This window comes from Tursiops truncatus, chromosome 17 (genome assembly GCF_011762595.2).
Source record: "Tursiops truncatus isolate mTurTru1 chromosome 17, mTurTru1.mat.Y, whole genome shotgun sequence".
Lineage (NCBI taxonomy): Eukaryota > Metazoa > Chordata > Mammalia > Artiodactyla > Delphinidae > Tursiops > Tursiops truncatus.
This window is the reverse complement of record NC_047050.1, coordinates 3775394-3791211: the sequence shown is the minus strand read 5'-3', so window position 1 is coordinate 3791211 and position 15818 is coordinate 3775394. Positions and strand designations below refer to the sequence as shown.

Genomic DNA, 15818 nt, shown 5'->3' with positions numbered 1-15818 from the left:
ATCTATTTACCACAGATAATCCACCAAGTTGCTAATAATCAGGCTACAAAGAGCTGGCATTGCCTGTAAACAAATGAGCAAGTGCTCCAAGAATGTTATGGTCCCTCCAGTCAGAAGCCCTCCAGGGCGTGTAGGAAGCAGAGCCACTCCGAGCGCAGCAGTTTTGTGTAATGGTGAAGCACTGAGTTCTTTCTTTCACTAACTGCTTGACTTAAGACCAGTTTCTGATACTTCTGAGCCAGTTTCCTGGGATGAGATTTTTACCACCACCACCATCCCCTCACCCCCACCCCCCGCCCTGCACTATAACGCCATTAGATTCCAAATAAATGGCAAAAACAAGCACAAAAAACCTCAAAACCCCAAACTTTTTAGGTCATTATTTCATTCCCAAGGAAGTTAAGAAAAAATCCCCAGTGCCAAATAACAATAACGATAAAAGGGGCCATCGGCAGAAAACAAGGGGTGAGCACAGTTGAAATCAAGACGGCTAGGGACTTCCCTGGTGGCTCAGTGGGTAAGACTCCACGCTCCCAGTGCAGGGGGCCCGGGTTCAATCCCTGGTCAGGGAACTAGATCCCACAGGCATGCCGTGACTAAGAGTTTGCATGCCACTGCTAAGGAGGCTGTCGGCCGCAACTAAGGAGCCCACATGCCGCAACTAAGGAGCCGGTGCAACCAAATAAATAAAATTTAAAAAAAGAAAGCCCGAAAGCCCGGCTGACCTGTTGTGGAGGTGCTGAGGCCCCGGGCTGGGCTCCCAAGCGGGTGGGAGCAGGCCGGCCTGGCAACTTTGGAAGTGAGCCCAAAGGGGCTGCAGCCTTGGCGAGAGGTGGGCCAGCAAATAAGTGTCAGCAAAGGGGGTTTACCAGAAACACAATTTGTCTCCACAAAGGTTCTAGGTGGAAAAGAGATTAATAAGGATAATAACAATAACGATGATAATCTCCCCTGACAGTTAAAAACATACTTTCACTTGGGCCCGGAATGAGGTTGAAAGCTAAAAATCCAAAAATATGGCCTAATAAGTTAGAAAAATAACACAACAAAGTAAATCCAAAGATATAGATGATATATACACACACACATAAACACACGCATTCTTAATGTCCGCGGGAAGTTAGAAGGCGTTCCTTTAAAGCAAGAACAGTACAGGCTATGGAGTCAAAACCATCTGGATTCAGATTCTAAATCTGCTATTTGCCACCTGTGTGACTTCAGGCAAGTAAAAAAAATCAAACCAACAAAAAGCTTCTCTGTCCTTTAGTTTCATCACCTGTAAAATGGAGCAGCGATACTATCTACCTCATGGGTTATTGTGAGGATTACATAAATGAGTATATCTAAGACACTCAGCACCAACATAGCAAATCCTATGTGTTCACTACTAATGCTCCCATTACTGCTTCTCCACATTGTACCAGGGACCTAGGCAGCATCTTAGGACAAGAAAAGGGGCATGATGATCATTCACATGTGATACGGCTGTTTTTCCACATCATTCAAAAGTATCTTGTGAAAATTTATTAGAATTAGAATTCATTTAAATGTACTTATTATTATAGGATTAATATAAACGTATTGGCATTAATAAGAGGGTTTAGCATAGTGGCTAGCTATAAGAGCGTTACACAGAAGGCACTGACAAGTTAGAAAATTCAATCCAGCAATGTACATTACAAATACTATCTCATGACCAAGTCCAGTCTAACTCAGAAATGCAGTTTTACTAGGGCAATGATTTTACCTATAGAATTATACTTATGTTTATAAGGTGTCAAGCTTTGGAAAATATGCCTTAGATGATTGTGGGAGTTCACTAAACATGGCACAGAGTTAGTGATGGTACCTAATTGTACTTATTATTAATCACCCCAAAATGAAATTAGCTCAGCTGATTCCTTGCTTTTCCTTTCCTTCTACCATTACACTGAAATAGCATATTTTATGCAGCAACATAAAAAGGGATGAATTGTGTAAATGTGCTTCATACACTTTCAAAATCTAAGACTCATGGCTGCTCCTCAGGACTGAACCACAAGGGAACCCCGCCTCATCAGGTTAGACTTCCTAACTTCTCAAGGTTCTTGCCACACCATAAGTTAGCTTATTCACCTAACTATAAGACTATCAATGTATTTCTAGAATCATATTGAAACGGAGCAGGGACCCCACTTTCGGTAACAATATCCCAAGACATATTAAAGATCATATTCTTCAGAATTTAAAAATGAAATAAAATAAAAGAGGACCATTCACAGACAAATGATAGTGTCTCACGAACTAAGGTCTGCGATTAATCCACGTTAGTACTGTAAAAACAAAGACAGACCTAGAGTCTGTCATACCGAGTGAAGTAAATCAGAAAGAGAAAAACAAATACCGTATGCTAACACATATATACGGAATCTAAAAAAAAAAAAAGGTTCTGAAGAACCTAGGGGCAGGACAGGAATAAAGACGTAGATACAGAGTGGACTTGGGGACACGGGGAGGGGGAAGGGTAAGCTGGGACGAGGTGAGAGAGAGGCATGGACATATATACACTACCAAATGTAAAATAGATAGCTAGTGGGAAGCAGCCACATAGCACAGGGAGATCAGCTCGGTGCTTTGTGACCAGCTAGAGGGGTGGGATAGGGAGGGTGGGAGGGAGACGCAAAAGGGAGGAGATATGGGGATATATGTATACGTATAGCAGATTCACTTTGTTATAAAGCAGAAACTAACACACCATTGTAAAGCAATTATACTCCTATAAAGATGTTAAAAATAGAAGACATTTTAGTGAGGCCATAAGAAAAAACTAAAACCACAGAAATAGTAACCAGAAAAACCACCTTATAATAGTTTATTTTAACCAAAATTACACTGATAAACTATATCTACCAAACTCCTAGGTAAACACTTCTGCTGTATAACATAACTTCACTATATTCGGTAACACTTATATTGATTACATGGCTAATACTATTAACAAAGGAATTTCAACACTTCCATCCTTAATTAGAATCTTCAGTTTAAAACTATTAGCCTCTATTATTCATATATGCCCTGCCAAGTTCTGGAATTAATGGATAATTTTCCACTTAGAATGTCATTTCAAGCTCTATTACTTAAGGGCTTATTGTAAGACACAGACCTTTTGAGACCCCTTAAAGTTACTTACTAAGTGATTCCAGAACATTAATAAAATTCTGTCCATATTAACACATGCACAGCCTTTTCTCTATAAATAACTAAAAAACATAAAGTAAAATCTAAGCCGAAATGCAATTTCTAACATCAATAAATGCAAATGCTAATCATCAGCCTGGACAGGATGCTTGCATCTCAGCAACCATCCTAGTCGGTACGGGACTTTATGAATATAATAATGCTAGCATTAAACCTAGCCTGGTTTCAAATTCCCACACACAGTACAAACATTGTGGAAAACATAGATGTTTGTTGACTTGACATGCATATTAGGAAACCATACTTACCTCACTCAGATCAGCTTTAAAGTGCAAACATATTAAAAACACAGTTGCAAGTTGATTTTAAGAGGATCTAATAGCAAAAGCTAATCTCAAAGGACTTAAAAATAAAACTGAGAAACCAATATGCAAAGTTAGTGGCTAACAAAAAGTACATTAATAGAAATTAATCCTTTGAAAAATAATTATTTCCCCTATACATTTAAGTTATTGAAGGGAAAAAGCTTTTGTGGCTAAAGTTACTTATGCTCGTTTCTTTATAAATCAAGCTATAATTTAATACCTGTTTCTAGATTCATTTTAAGTATTTTTAATCAATAGTTTAAACTCAATACGAATATATTAAAGGCAGGTAATCTTAAAACAGAAATAAATTATTTCAGATAATTAAAAAGACAAAGGGTGGCAATAACACTTACCATTTGCTTCCTCTTGTATTTTAGCTTGATGATTTATTTGCATTTCTGAAAAAATAAAAGCAAAGTGCAGTTAATGATAGATCTGTCTGATGACATTATAAGTGGGAGAAAAAAAAAGTGTGACTTTAACTCTTAAATGGGAGCAAATCCTTGGGTTGCTTTTTAACTTACAGGAGGGCATTTGCATTGCCAAGACACACTTTACACATGCTTCTATTTTCACCATGAGGAACAACTGGAAATCTGATGTGAAGGGTAAGCTACCTAAGGGGACATCCTGGGGGCACCTGGGGATGTCCCGGCTGTCAGTTGTACCAAAATCATGTTGTACTTTCTTCTACTGAAGCTGTCATTAATCCTCACCTTGTAGATAAAGTTCGATTTCTGAATGAATTATACCCTGAGACATAAAGGGAAGCCGTCTGAGGAAAAGAAAAAAAAAGAGAGGGAGAGAAGAAAACAGGAAAGAAAATCAATTTTTGTTTTTCTCTATTTTTACAGTAAGTTTGATTCTGCATTAATTTTGAAAGTTAAAGGGTAATTATAGGAGTATCTTTTTAGAAAGTCAAACACAATCCAATCTACTGTGTACTCATCACTGTGGGAAAATGATACCGTAACTGTGGCTTGAAGAATGAAACGTCTGAACTGCTAGACCTGCGGACCAACCATCTGCCTCTCAGTCCTCACGCACTAACACTGATAAATCCAGCCGGGCCCCCAGCGGGTCGCTGTTCATGACGGGGCTGTGACGAGGCCAAGGGTGGGCCTGAGACTCTGAGCCTGACCCCGGGCTCGGGCGGAGAGTGGCCACCCCTTGGTCTCAAGGAATCTGGCACAGAAAGGTAGGTGACACCATTTTAGTACATCCTGAGTGGCGACTCTATCTTGCTCTCACATAGCTTCCTTTAGTAGCTTTTCCTTGGCATCTCCAAAAAGAATCACATTACCTTAAAATTCAGGGCAAATATTCCCACTTTGGGAAATGTGCTTTCGGGGAGTAACAGCACATCCTGGCAGCTTCCCTCTAAACAAACCAACTTCCACGTTAGAAGCAACTTGTGCAGAAGAAGGCTGAGCTCAGAAAACCCAGCTTCAGTACTTCCTGGCCTTGTAATGTTACCCTCTGGAAGCTCAGTCTCCTTGACTAGATTACCTGCCTCAGAGCTGTGATGAAGCTGAAAGGCACAGCCTTGTGGAAACACTGCCTGTCCTACTAAGTGGTACCTGAATGTTACCATTATCCCACGGTAACCACAGTTACGGTTATCCCACACGCCTTCCATCCATCCACCCAGGCAACAGACGTTCAGGAAGAGCCTTGTGTGTGCCAGGCCCTCTGCTAAGTGCTGAAGATGCAAGAACAAGAGACAAGCCCAGTATAAGAGGAGAGATGAACGTGCAAAGGTGTGGCTGTGCAGATCGTCGTACGTGATGTAAGAAATGCTTCCAGGTGTTATAGGAGCAGGAAAGGGGACTGGCCACCTCCGAATGCCCAGAGTGGGGAAGAACAGGCACATTTCAACGAAGAGGTGCCGATGCAGCTGGAATCTGGACGGTGAACAGGTGCTTGACAGGAAGCCAGGGGTCAGGAGGGCGCGGCAGGGAGGGAGAGCACAGGTGAAGGCACGGAGAGCAGATGCTGCAGGGCCGCGGCACAGGAGGCTGCTGGCAAGACAAGGTGGGGGTGCAGTGGGGCAGTCGGGGGGCCATGGGGGTCACTGGAGGGGGGCGAGAACGCCAAGGAGTTCAGAGGCCGAGCTGTGGCACTAATTCAACCACACTGGCCTGGAAATCACTGGAGGATGCTAACAGGTGGGGTTGACAGGAGACCTGTGAGCTCACACATTCCACTAAGCTGTCAGGACCGCTCTTCCCTGTACCCTTCAAAGGCAAAGAGAGACCTCATTTCCTCTGACCGCTCAGCTCACAGTGTCCTTTCTCTCCCCCCTCTAGAATCTAATAACATAGCATTATTTTATGCATTGATTTAGCCCCTAATTATGCCATCTTGCTTTGTTTGGGTTTATGCACCCATCTTTGCAGCTAGACGACTGGCTGCATAGCCTCCTTCACAGGCCAGGACAAAGGAGGTCACCTTTTTGTGTGTAAGAACATAGGCTCGGGAATGGCGTGGAGTCAGACTGCCCGGCCCATGTTCTTAACCTCTCTAAGCCTCAAGTTTCCTCATTTGTAAAGTACAGGTAATAATCATACCTACAGCATAAGGATGCAGGATTAAACATACATATTTAAATTTCTCATCTGACACCTGCTATCTGACATGTGATAAATGGTCAAGAAATACCATTACTATTATATTCTCTCATTGCCAAACACAGTACCTTGTACATAGTTGGTGTCACAGCAAATGTAATTCAGGCGACGGTCATCCCCCATCCCCCATCCCCTTTTTAGATGTTCCAGAAAGAAGTAAGCCTTGGAGAGCAAGGTTTGTACCAGAGGACCTGCCTTCCATCCTAGCCAACTGGAGATTAGTTAATCAGATGTTCTCTCTTAATATTTTGACCTAAAAGATACAGCAACTGTGATCCGAGAATGCTGCCCAAGGAGGCTTCATGGTACTGGTACTGGTAAGGCCAGCTGGTACCCCGGAAACCGAGCCTGCTGCAAGCCAAAGAGATGGGTGAGAAGAACCTTCCAGAAGAAGCTGATCTCCAGAGAGAAGAATGGAGATTTTCAACGAAGAGACACTTTGAAAATTCAGAGAGTGACGGGCTGACTGGTGACTGTCTAGTTTACAAAGTTTTATTTCTTTTAATTTATTTAGTTATTTTTGGCTGTGTTGGGTCTTCGTTGCTGTGCATGGGCTTTCTCTAGTTGAGGCGAGCGGGGGCTACTCTTCATTGAGGTGCACGGGCTTCTCATTTCAGTGGCTTCTCTTGTTGCAGAGAACGGGCTCTAGAGCGCAGGCTCAGTAGTTGTGGTGTGCGGGCTTAGCTGCTCCACAGCATATGGGATCTTCCTGGGCGAGGGATTCAACCTGTGTCCCCTGCATTGGCAGGCAGGTTCTTAACCACTGTGCCACCAGGGAAACCCTGAGCTTTATTTCTTAAAGCTGGATTCCATGACAGTCACGTTCAAAATTGCCATTTCTAAAATTAGCTTTCATGAATTTCTCATCCTTGCAACCAAACCAGGGTTTATTGACTGACCAATTAACATTTAAAAAATCATACTCTAGTCTTGTCTTTTGTTCAGTCTACCTATGGAATGTCTCTTCTCTGATTTCTCTTCTTTCAGAAACTACTGGACTAAAGCAATGCTCTGGCCCTGAAAGCCACAGAGACCTCTGAGCACTAGATATCTACTAAAAATAACTCCCTCTAGATGGCTCCAGGATTAGATTCTTATACACTTGAAATCATCAAAACTGTTAACTCTTAATTCCCTTCAGTGGCCATCATTTCTATGGGATTTTTTAAAAAATTAGTTTTACATTGCCATCAGATGTTTCCTCATGGACCATTTCTAATAGAACAGGATAGATTTTAGCTACTTTCGATGAGAGTCATTTGTAGGGCACGCGTAGTTTCTTCTGCATGTGCCTCTATCTACCTGCCTATGCACGTGTCTGCGCCCATCCTTCAATTTCTACCCCATCACGTGCTGCAAAAGAAGCTGAGTGACCTAGCCAAGGCCAGTGGTCGAGGGCTGTGAACCACATTTTACATCAGGATGTGAACATCCCCCCAAAGCCAGTGAACAGGTGGGAGTATGAGAGCAGTGAGCCTGGAGGGAGGCGTGGTGATATTAAAGGAATGGAATCAAAACGCCAACAGCAGGAGCTCGCGTGCCCGAGAACGCCGTACACATTATGCAGCCACAGCAAAAGCTCACCTCAATACCCCCAGGTCACCAGGGAGTTCCCTTTCACTGGGACAGCTGGGAAACACAAATACAGAAACGAACAAAACTTCTCTAGTCTTTCATGATTAAAGTAGACAGCCATGGAATGTGTTTGTGTGATGTGGCCCTAAGACACGTGGGTTGTTTTCGGTGGAGAGGGGGTATAAGAAGGTGGTAGGGATTAGATTTTGTCTGAGATACGTTTCAGATATGGCAACCACTCACTCACCCTGCAAACAGCAGGAGAAACCTAAATGCTTGTAAGAAGGCTCTGTGTCTCCACCCCCATCCCCAAAATGAGCAAGACGCAGCCCTGCACCTCATTCTGTCAGCTTCCACCACCACCACTTGTCACTTTTGTACCAAGGAATGGCTCAAACTGACAAAGAAGAGCACAGAAGCCTGCAGCAGCACAAACAACATGCCCAGAATAGCGAGAAATGATTAAAGTGGCCTCTGTCAGGAGAAAAAATCAGTGAAGTTACATGACTGCTCGCTGTCTCATGATAATTTTTATTATTCTCTCTTCCCTATAAACATAGTGTTTTATATTTCTGTACTTTATCAAAATTTCAACATCCTTTCTTATCTATGTAATTTATCATTTCCCCCCCTTTCCCAGAAAGGGAAAATTTGTACATGGGCTGAAGTATTTTGAAAGTAAACAAATATATAAACTTCAGTTTTTCCAGACTGAGATATCTTGAAGTAGCTCTAACAACGTGTGTTTTGCCTAAATATCTATACCAGTGGCACAACAGACTTCTTAATTGCTGTGCTAATTCCAAGAGTCACTCTTTGGTACTGTATTAATACTTACAAATGAATATTCAGTGATAATTTTGTCTACACCTCTTAGTGAGATTAGGACGTATTTAAACTAAATTTTAGATTCCATGTTCTAATTTCTAATCCCTTCTTTCATGTGATTTCCCTTAGGGTTTAAGGTGTCTTCAAGAACACACGCCCTCCGGTTCCGTTGAACATGCAATTTTAACCTGTTCTATTCCAGGGAACGTGGTGGGGCTGTAAGTAAAAACGGGGAGCAACGGACCTGACCTTGAGGAAAGTCTTCCGCGAGTTGGAAGAGGCAGGCTAGACAGAAACACAGAAATAGGAATAGGAAGCACCGGGTTAGGGTTATGTGCTTTGGGAAAAGCTTACCGGGAAGCGGCACTTGGCCCAACCCGAGGCTGCAGGGAAGGCTCCAGGCAGAAGGGACATCCCTTTTGGTAATTCACAGTAAATTCACCGTGAGGGCGCGCTAGGCTCCGGGCACCGGGGCCGAGCAGCAGCGGGGCGAGCGCAGGTTGGGAGAAGGGCACTGGGACCGCCCGGGAGCACAGAGGAACCGAGTCTGCGGCCTCTTGGCCTGGCAGCGACCCCAGGGTGTGGCCGAGGCCGCCTCCAGGACAGAGAGGGATCCCGAGGGGGCCGGGGGGAGGCCGTCCTACCCGCCTCTGCTCGAACGCTTGCCTCGCCGGCCTGCGGGCAGGTGAGTCCTCTTAATGGCTAATGGCGCAACAGACCCTCTTTCCAACATTAGTAAGAAGGCACTGAGGGGGCGTGGCCTGGAGCGGGCGGGGCGGGGGGTGGTGGTGGTGGCATTCACCTTCGGAAAGCATCCAGGACTTGCTGGTGGTCTATGCCGTCCATAGAGGACACCTTCTTAAGTCTTCTTTCCTTCCATTTTTACACAAAGGAAATGATCTCAACCTTCCTCAACAACAACAAAAAAAAAGCCTCCTGACTAGCAGTGAGGCTAGAACACTTTCCAAGTGTTGGCTGCAACCTCAGCCCTGGGGACAACTGTGCAGCTGCCCGGCCTCCCTCCTTAGGGCAAAACGCCTTGGGGTCACCCCACGTATCTGACCATGAATCTGACCATGATTTGGTTTTGTGAAGACAAAGCTGGTCGTTCTGCTGTGCCCTGACAAGTCCAGCCAGGCAGCTGTTTTAGGTATCATTTACCTGTATTTAACTTTTCAGTTCTTTTATCCATAAGTCTCCTCCCATTTAGAGCTGCCCACAGTAGGCCCTTATTTCAGATAACCTGCTCGCACCCACTCACGTCAATGCCGCTTCCCAGACCAGTCGGGAGGAATGGAAGGCGACGCTGGGAAGCTGCCTCGTCCTGAAGCTGAAGAACTTTGCTACTAACTGTGTGCGAATCTAGACTCTTCTAGGTCAAGTGGGTTAATGAATATATTCATAAATGAGACTGTTGCTATTTAAAGGTAGATACTAACTTCTTTTAAATGATTTCATTAAAGGTCTACACACACACACACATACACAGGCATGAATACACAATAGCACAAGTTTGATGACAAACAGAAAAGTCTAGAGATACCTAATTCAATGCTAATGAACTTGCAGTGGGTAATACACTGGGGGGTCCACTCAAACAGTGCACTGGCTTAAACAGTGCCCCCCAGATTCACGTGCGCTCAGAATCTCAGAACGCGGCCACATGTGGAAACGGCTCTTTGTAGATGTAACTGATTCAGATGAGATCAGACTGGAGCAGGGTCAGCCCTCAGCTCTGGGTCCTCCTCAGAATAGGAGGAGAGGCTGTGGCGACAGAGGCAGAGGCTGGAGCGAGGCAGCTGCAAGCCCAGGAGCACCAAGGACTGCGGGCCGCACCCAACCAGCAGCGGCGCTAGAAGGGAGCACCCCAGAGACTTCAGGGCCCGGCCTACCTGGATTTCAGCCTCCTGGCCTCCAGAACTGTCAGAGGACACAGTTCTGCTGCTTTAAGCCGCCAAGTGTATAGTGTTTTGTTACCGCATGCATAGCGACTAATACGAAGAGTAAATAAGAATATTTACTTCAGTTCATAGTCAGTTGAATGTCTGCCCCATGCAAATGCAAATTTTGCTTGCTCCAAACCTCAAATAGCTAAATCTTATGTGTAAATGGTAGAAATTCAGTGCCGTATACTCTAGTTTTGCAGAAAAGGCAGAAAAATAAAATCTTCAGGTACAGAAATAAAGCCATAGGACGTGGGTGTTCAGCTGAAGAGGAGATGCGAATCCTCGCAGGCGGCGTCTGCGGTGCGCAAGAGTCCTCGCCCGGTCGCCGGGCCTTGCATTTCAGCCAAGCCTCTTCCCCCCTTCAGTTAGGAAAGGAACGAAACGTTGGTGGGCTTTCTCTCTGCCTCAGTTCAGCTGTGCTGTACATTCTTGTCTGTGCGGAAGCTTCCGGGAGCACGACTGAGATTGCCTTTCCCTTCCCCCGCTGATGTGCGCCTCTGCTGCCAGCGCCCCAGATCTCATTCCCACAACGAGCGCACCCTGCAGCCCAGCTTGGCCCCTCCGCCCCCCGCCGCCCGAGGCGTGACAGGAGGCAGGTGGTCCAGGTCCCGCCCCAGCGCCCGTCTCCTCAGCCGTCGGCGCAGCCTTCTAGGCTGGCACCTGCCTCCGGGGAAGCTGTCCTGGACCTTTCTCGCGCAGAGAGAAGGCTCTGGGGGCACAGAGGCAACCGCGAGCGGGTCTGGGCAGTCCGCTGCTGTTGTAAAAGGGGTCGGCTCAGCCTGAGAGCTATCCCTGGTGCCGCTGCTCTTCTGCTTCTCTAAGCAAGTGGGACCTGCCTTGTCTCCGCGTCTGCAGGTGGGGGGGAAGGGGGGCTGCAGCTCACCCTCTTCATCAGGTGCTGTGTGAGTGGGCACCGGCTGCCGTTTCTCGGGACCTACCGCGACGGGCAGAACATCAGAGCAGCATTTGTTACGCCAGGACAGTGCGTACCTGTTATATGACATTTGGTCGCTTAACGTATTTTATAATTAAAATTGTTTCAGCTACAACCCATTGAAACTAAGTTAAGCTAGTACTTCGGTGTCTTCCTTCTAGTCGAGGCCATGCTGGCACAGTACAGACATGCGCTGAGGGGATGCAGGAGGTGATGGGAGCGGGAGGGGCTGGCGGTGGTGCAGGCACGGCAGTGTGATGAACCGATCCAAACTATCTTTGGGAGATTTCACGTTGGAAAGAAATCAGCTGTAACGTGGATGGACCTAGGGATTATCACGCGAAGTGAAGTAAACCAGAGAAAGACAAATAGCACATGGTATCGCTCACATGTGGAATCTAAAAAAGTGATACAGATGAACTTACACACAAAAGAGAAACAGACTCACAGACATAGAAAGCAAACTCATAGTTACCAAAGGGGAGAGGGGGGAGGAGGGATAAATTAGGGGTTTGGAATTAAATTATACACACTGCTATATATAAAATAGATAACCAATAAGGACCTACTGTATAGCACAGGGAACTCTACTCAATAAATTGTAATAATCTATAATGGAAGAGAATGTTAAAAAAGAATATATATATTTATATATATGTATAACTGAATCACTTTCTGTAAGCCTGAAACTAACACAACATTGTAAATCAACTGTATTTCAATAAAAAATAAAAACAAATATAAAACTAAATAAATCAGCTGAGTTAATGTGATAACGTTTGTCAGAACCTAAGAACCTGAAAAGAAAACCCTAGATGAATCACTCCCTAGCTCCTCTGCCGTGGGGAATAAATGCAGCTGCCCCCAGCCCCCAGGAGGCCCGGTGCTGGGGTGGGAGTGGGCGGGGCTGTGATGCTGAAGCCTCTTCCGCGCACTTGCCACTCAGCAGCCGGGGGCGTCTGCGCTGAGCTCTGAGTAAGCACGGGAAGAGAGAGACACTGTTGCTAATCGGGCCAATTCGCTCATGCGAGCGGGCGGACTCTGAGTGGGAACTAAAGGGTGGGCGGGGTCAGAACACTCAGAGCAGAGCAAGGAAGGGCGACCTGGGCGAAGAATAGCGCGCTCCGCGGGACAGAAGCAAAGAGGTGAAGTCAGGTGGTCTGACTTCACTGAGATCCTGCAAGAGGACAATTACAGCAACAGACTGGAGGGGAAAGCAATGGAGTCAGTTGGTATAAAGCCTTGAATGGAAAGATCATGAGGTTTGGTTTTGGTTTTGGTAGGCAATGGGGATTAATACAGATTTTTGAACAGGAGGATGATGTAATTAAAACACTGCTTTAGGAACAGGATCTCCCCCCCCACGCTTTTTCTTGTAAAAATTTAGGGCAAAACTATACAATATAATGCTAGAGAATGAAAGTCATAATAGAGCAAAGGAAGAATGAAAGAGCAAAAGACAAGCTTGAGTCCGAATGAAGATCAGCAAGATAAGCACCAGAGTACAGTCGGCGTGGAGGCCGTCAGCGGGGTCGAGGGGCGCAGAAAGAGCCGGGACGATCAGAGGACGGCTCAGACCCAGGCTGAGACACAAGGACGCTGATTAGGGTGGAGGAAGTGGCAACGGAGGAAGCGGGATGAATTCAGCGGGAACTCTGAGAAAGCGAGCGAACGCCGGCCAGGCGAGGAACAGGCGGGCGAGCCTGCCCTGGCCTGGTTCCCACGGCGCCATTCGCTGCTCCATTGACTGCAGCCCCGCCAATCACCTCTGTGTTTGTAGTTTTTGGTGGTATATGGTGAGTATTTTTAGTTGAACTGACTCATTGTTTTTTACCCGCTTTTTGCTTAGTAATTAAAGTCGTAGTGGCTTTGGCATCTCCAAATCTGCCCCCTTGAATTTTCCAGTGCCCCTGTCTGTGCCTCATTTCCTGGTTGATTATCTATTTGGAAAGATAATCTGTCTTTATCTGGAAAGATAAGGCTGTCCCCAACACTGAGGGTCCACAATTTCAGAACAGAGCTCCAGGATTCTCACTCCATGTCCACAGTAGATTGGGTTTTCATGGAGAAACCTGTCCTGTCTTGGGTCTGGGTCCCCTCCTGGCCCCGGCCAGCTGAAGCTGGGTTTTCTTGAGAAAGGAAGGGATCTAGAGAGCAAAGCTTAACCTCAAGGCTGTAGGGTCAGATCAGAAATGGAGGGAGGTGCTTGCGGTCTGTTCCTTATGAGGCCTGCGGGAAAGCCCGAGTTATCTAGGTTTCCATCTTTGTCTTTCTCATGTTCTGAGAGTTCCCTCTAAAAGTCTCCTTGCTTAATTCGATATGAAATTGTTAGAACGTTACCGTTTTAGTAACGTAAAGGGACCAATATTTAAACAAATATTCTCACGTTGTAGGCAGTAATTTCCAGTGTGAAACTTTTGTCCTTTTGTGACTTAGAGCGAGTTGAAATAATAAGAAATTACAAGATAAGATTTCCTTACGATGCTTAGCAATAGATTATTTACTGAAACACTCGACGAGTGATGCGTGATGTGGAATACTGAGGAAACGACACAAATCCATGCACCTAAACACACAAACGCACTCACACACACTGCAGTTCCATCTTCTGAGGCGGCACGGGGACAGCACTACGTTTCACAGGAGAAGGTGGACGCGGACGCAGCCCTGGCTCCCTGGCCACCACCAACTTGCAGCACCAGCCCTGAGACTTGTCACTGGCCTCACAGCGCCACAGCGCCTTCTGCAGTTTTCCAGGCGACACTGCTTCCACTTGAAATGTATCCACCCGGTGCCGGAGGCAGAGAAAACCCCAGAGAGATAGCGTGAGTCCAGCACAAGACGAATGGGGGCAATAATAACAGCCCGAGGGGTGCCGGGAGCAGCACAATACTTCGGCAGAGATGCTACTACAGTTAGCATCCAACGGGGTAGTAAGGGAAGAAGAATAAGCCAACTACTTTTTTATCTATTAAAGATGTATTTCTAGCTATGCTTTTTTCTCTCCTGGAGTTTTATCTCCTCCACTGTGGTCGTGTCCAGTGTAACCAAGAAACAAACCCTAACACAAAGGCCTCCAGTTTGGCGCTCTTCCCTTGCTTAGATTCCTGCCCCCGGGACGCAGTTTGCTAGATGGTCAGGCTGGCGTGGGGGCCTGACAGCACACTTGCTTTCCATGACTGCTGATTCTCCTTGAGGCACGGAGGAACAAATTCCTTTCTCTCCCTCCCTCCCCTCTTTCCTTCCTTTCTTCCTTCTCTCCCTCCTTTCTCTCCCCAATAAACCTTCTCGAACACCTTCTTCTGTAAATAATGTGAAGCACACCGCCGGGTTTGTTGTGAAAGAGCATCTTGGAACCTTCATTTTATCATGGCAAAAACTCACTGAGGTTTCCAGAGACGCAGGACCTAACGTAGGTGCTACGCTGGTCGGAAGAGAAAGAACTCACACGTCACTTCCTCACAGACTCCTGCTGAGAACAGACCACCTGAAGATCATCTGAGGAAAGGGTCAGGAATTTAATTAAGTCTGCGACGTTCCCAGAAGTGACAGCTGAATATTAACTACGGTCTCACTACTTTGCGGTAGAAGTGCAAATCCAGCATCACTTTTCTGTGGCACAGGCTGTCTAAGCAGCTGCCTGCACGGGCACTAGAGTACGTTTCAATTTCATATTTGAAGACACACTACCTGGCATCAGCTGTTGGTTCCGTGCTGTTGATGGAAATCTTCTCTTGTTTAGGCCAAACCCAAACCATCACTAGTCCTGTGATATTTTGGTCACCACATTGTGACTGTGTGTGTTCCTGGTGTCCCTGCACAGTCCCGCTGTCACTCTCCTGCACCCCCAGCGTGCTTCAAAAGGGACATTTCCTGATACACGTCACCTGTGGTGGTAGATACGCCTGGGCCCCAGCCTTGTCCTTGGGGCCATTTGTGGGTCCATAGTGCAGGCGTGCTGACAGCTCTCCATCTCACACCCTACAGCTCACGGCTTCTTCTCCTGAGGGTTTCGCCGGTGGGGCAGTGTTGAGGGGTGTCCACAGGGTTTCTCTGAAATTCTCTAGCAAGGAGTCCCAGTAGCCAAAGCTCAGTACTGTCTCTTCTTGGGCTTTTCTCCATTCTCTTCAGGTCACACTGAGATCCCCTCCCAGATCAACTACCCTGGTCTTCACGTTCTGCTTCGAAGCAAATCTGAATGAGGAAACCTCAAGGTCAAGAAAGGTTGCCTGAACCAGCTCTCCTGTTTCCTCTTTTTTCTTCAAGTATCTTTAGTTCTGAAGACAGAACTAAACTAGGTCTATTATGTGTGTGGCTGCCTGTTGACTACACAGCTGTACACTTTGCAGAGAAAACGACA

At 46.0% G+C, this 15818-nt stretch overlaps 1 protein-coding gene across 1 annotated transcript in view; it reads right to left on the bottom strand.

The window, feature by feature from the left end:
- The window catches only part of LOC101317476 (RP1 axonemal microtubule associated), a 303982-nt gene that overhangs the window by 66695 nt on the left and 221469 nt on the right, over positions 1–15818 (bottom strand). The window contains 3 exon segments of the mRNA XM_073794757.1: positions 3899–3943; positions 4262–4320; positions 14047–14247. Coding sequence (XP_073650858.1) covers positions 3899–3943; positions 4262–4320; positions 14047–14247 — 305 coding nt within the window.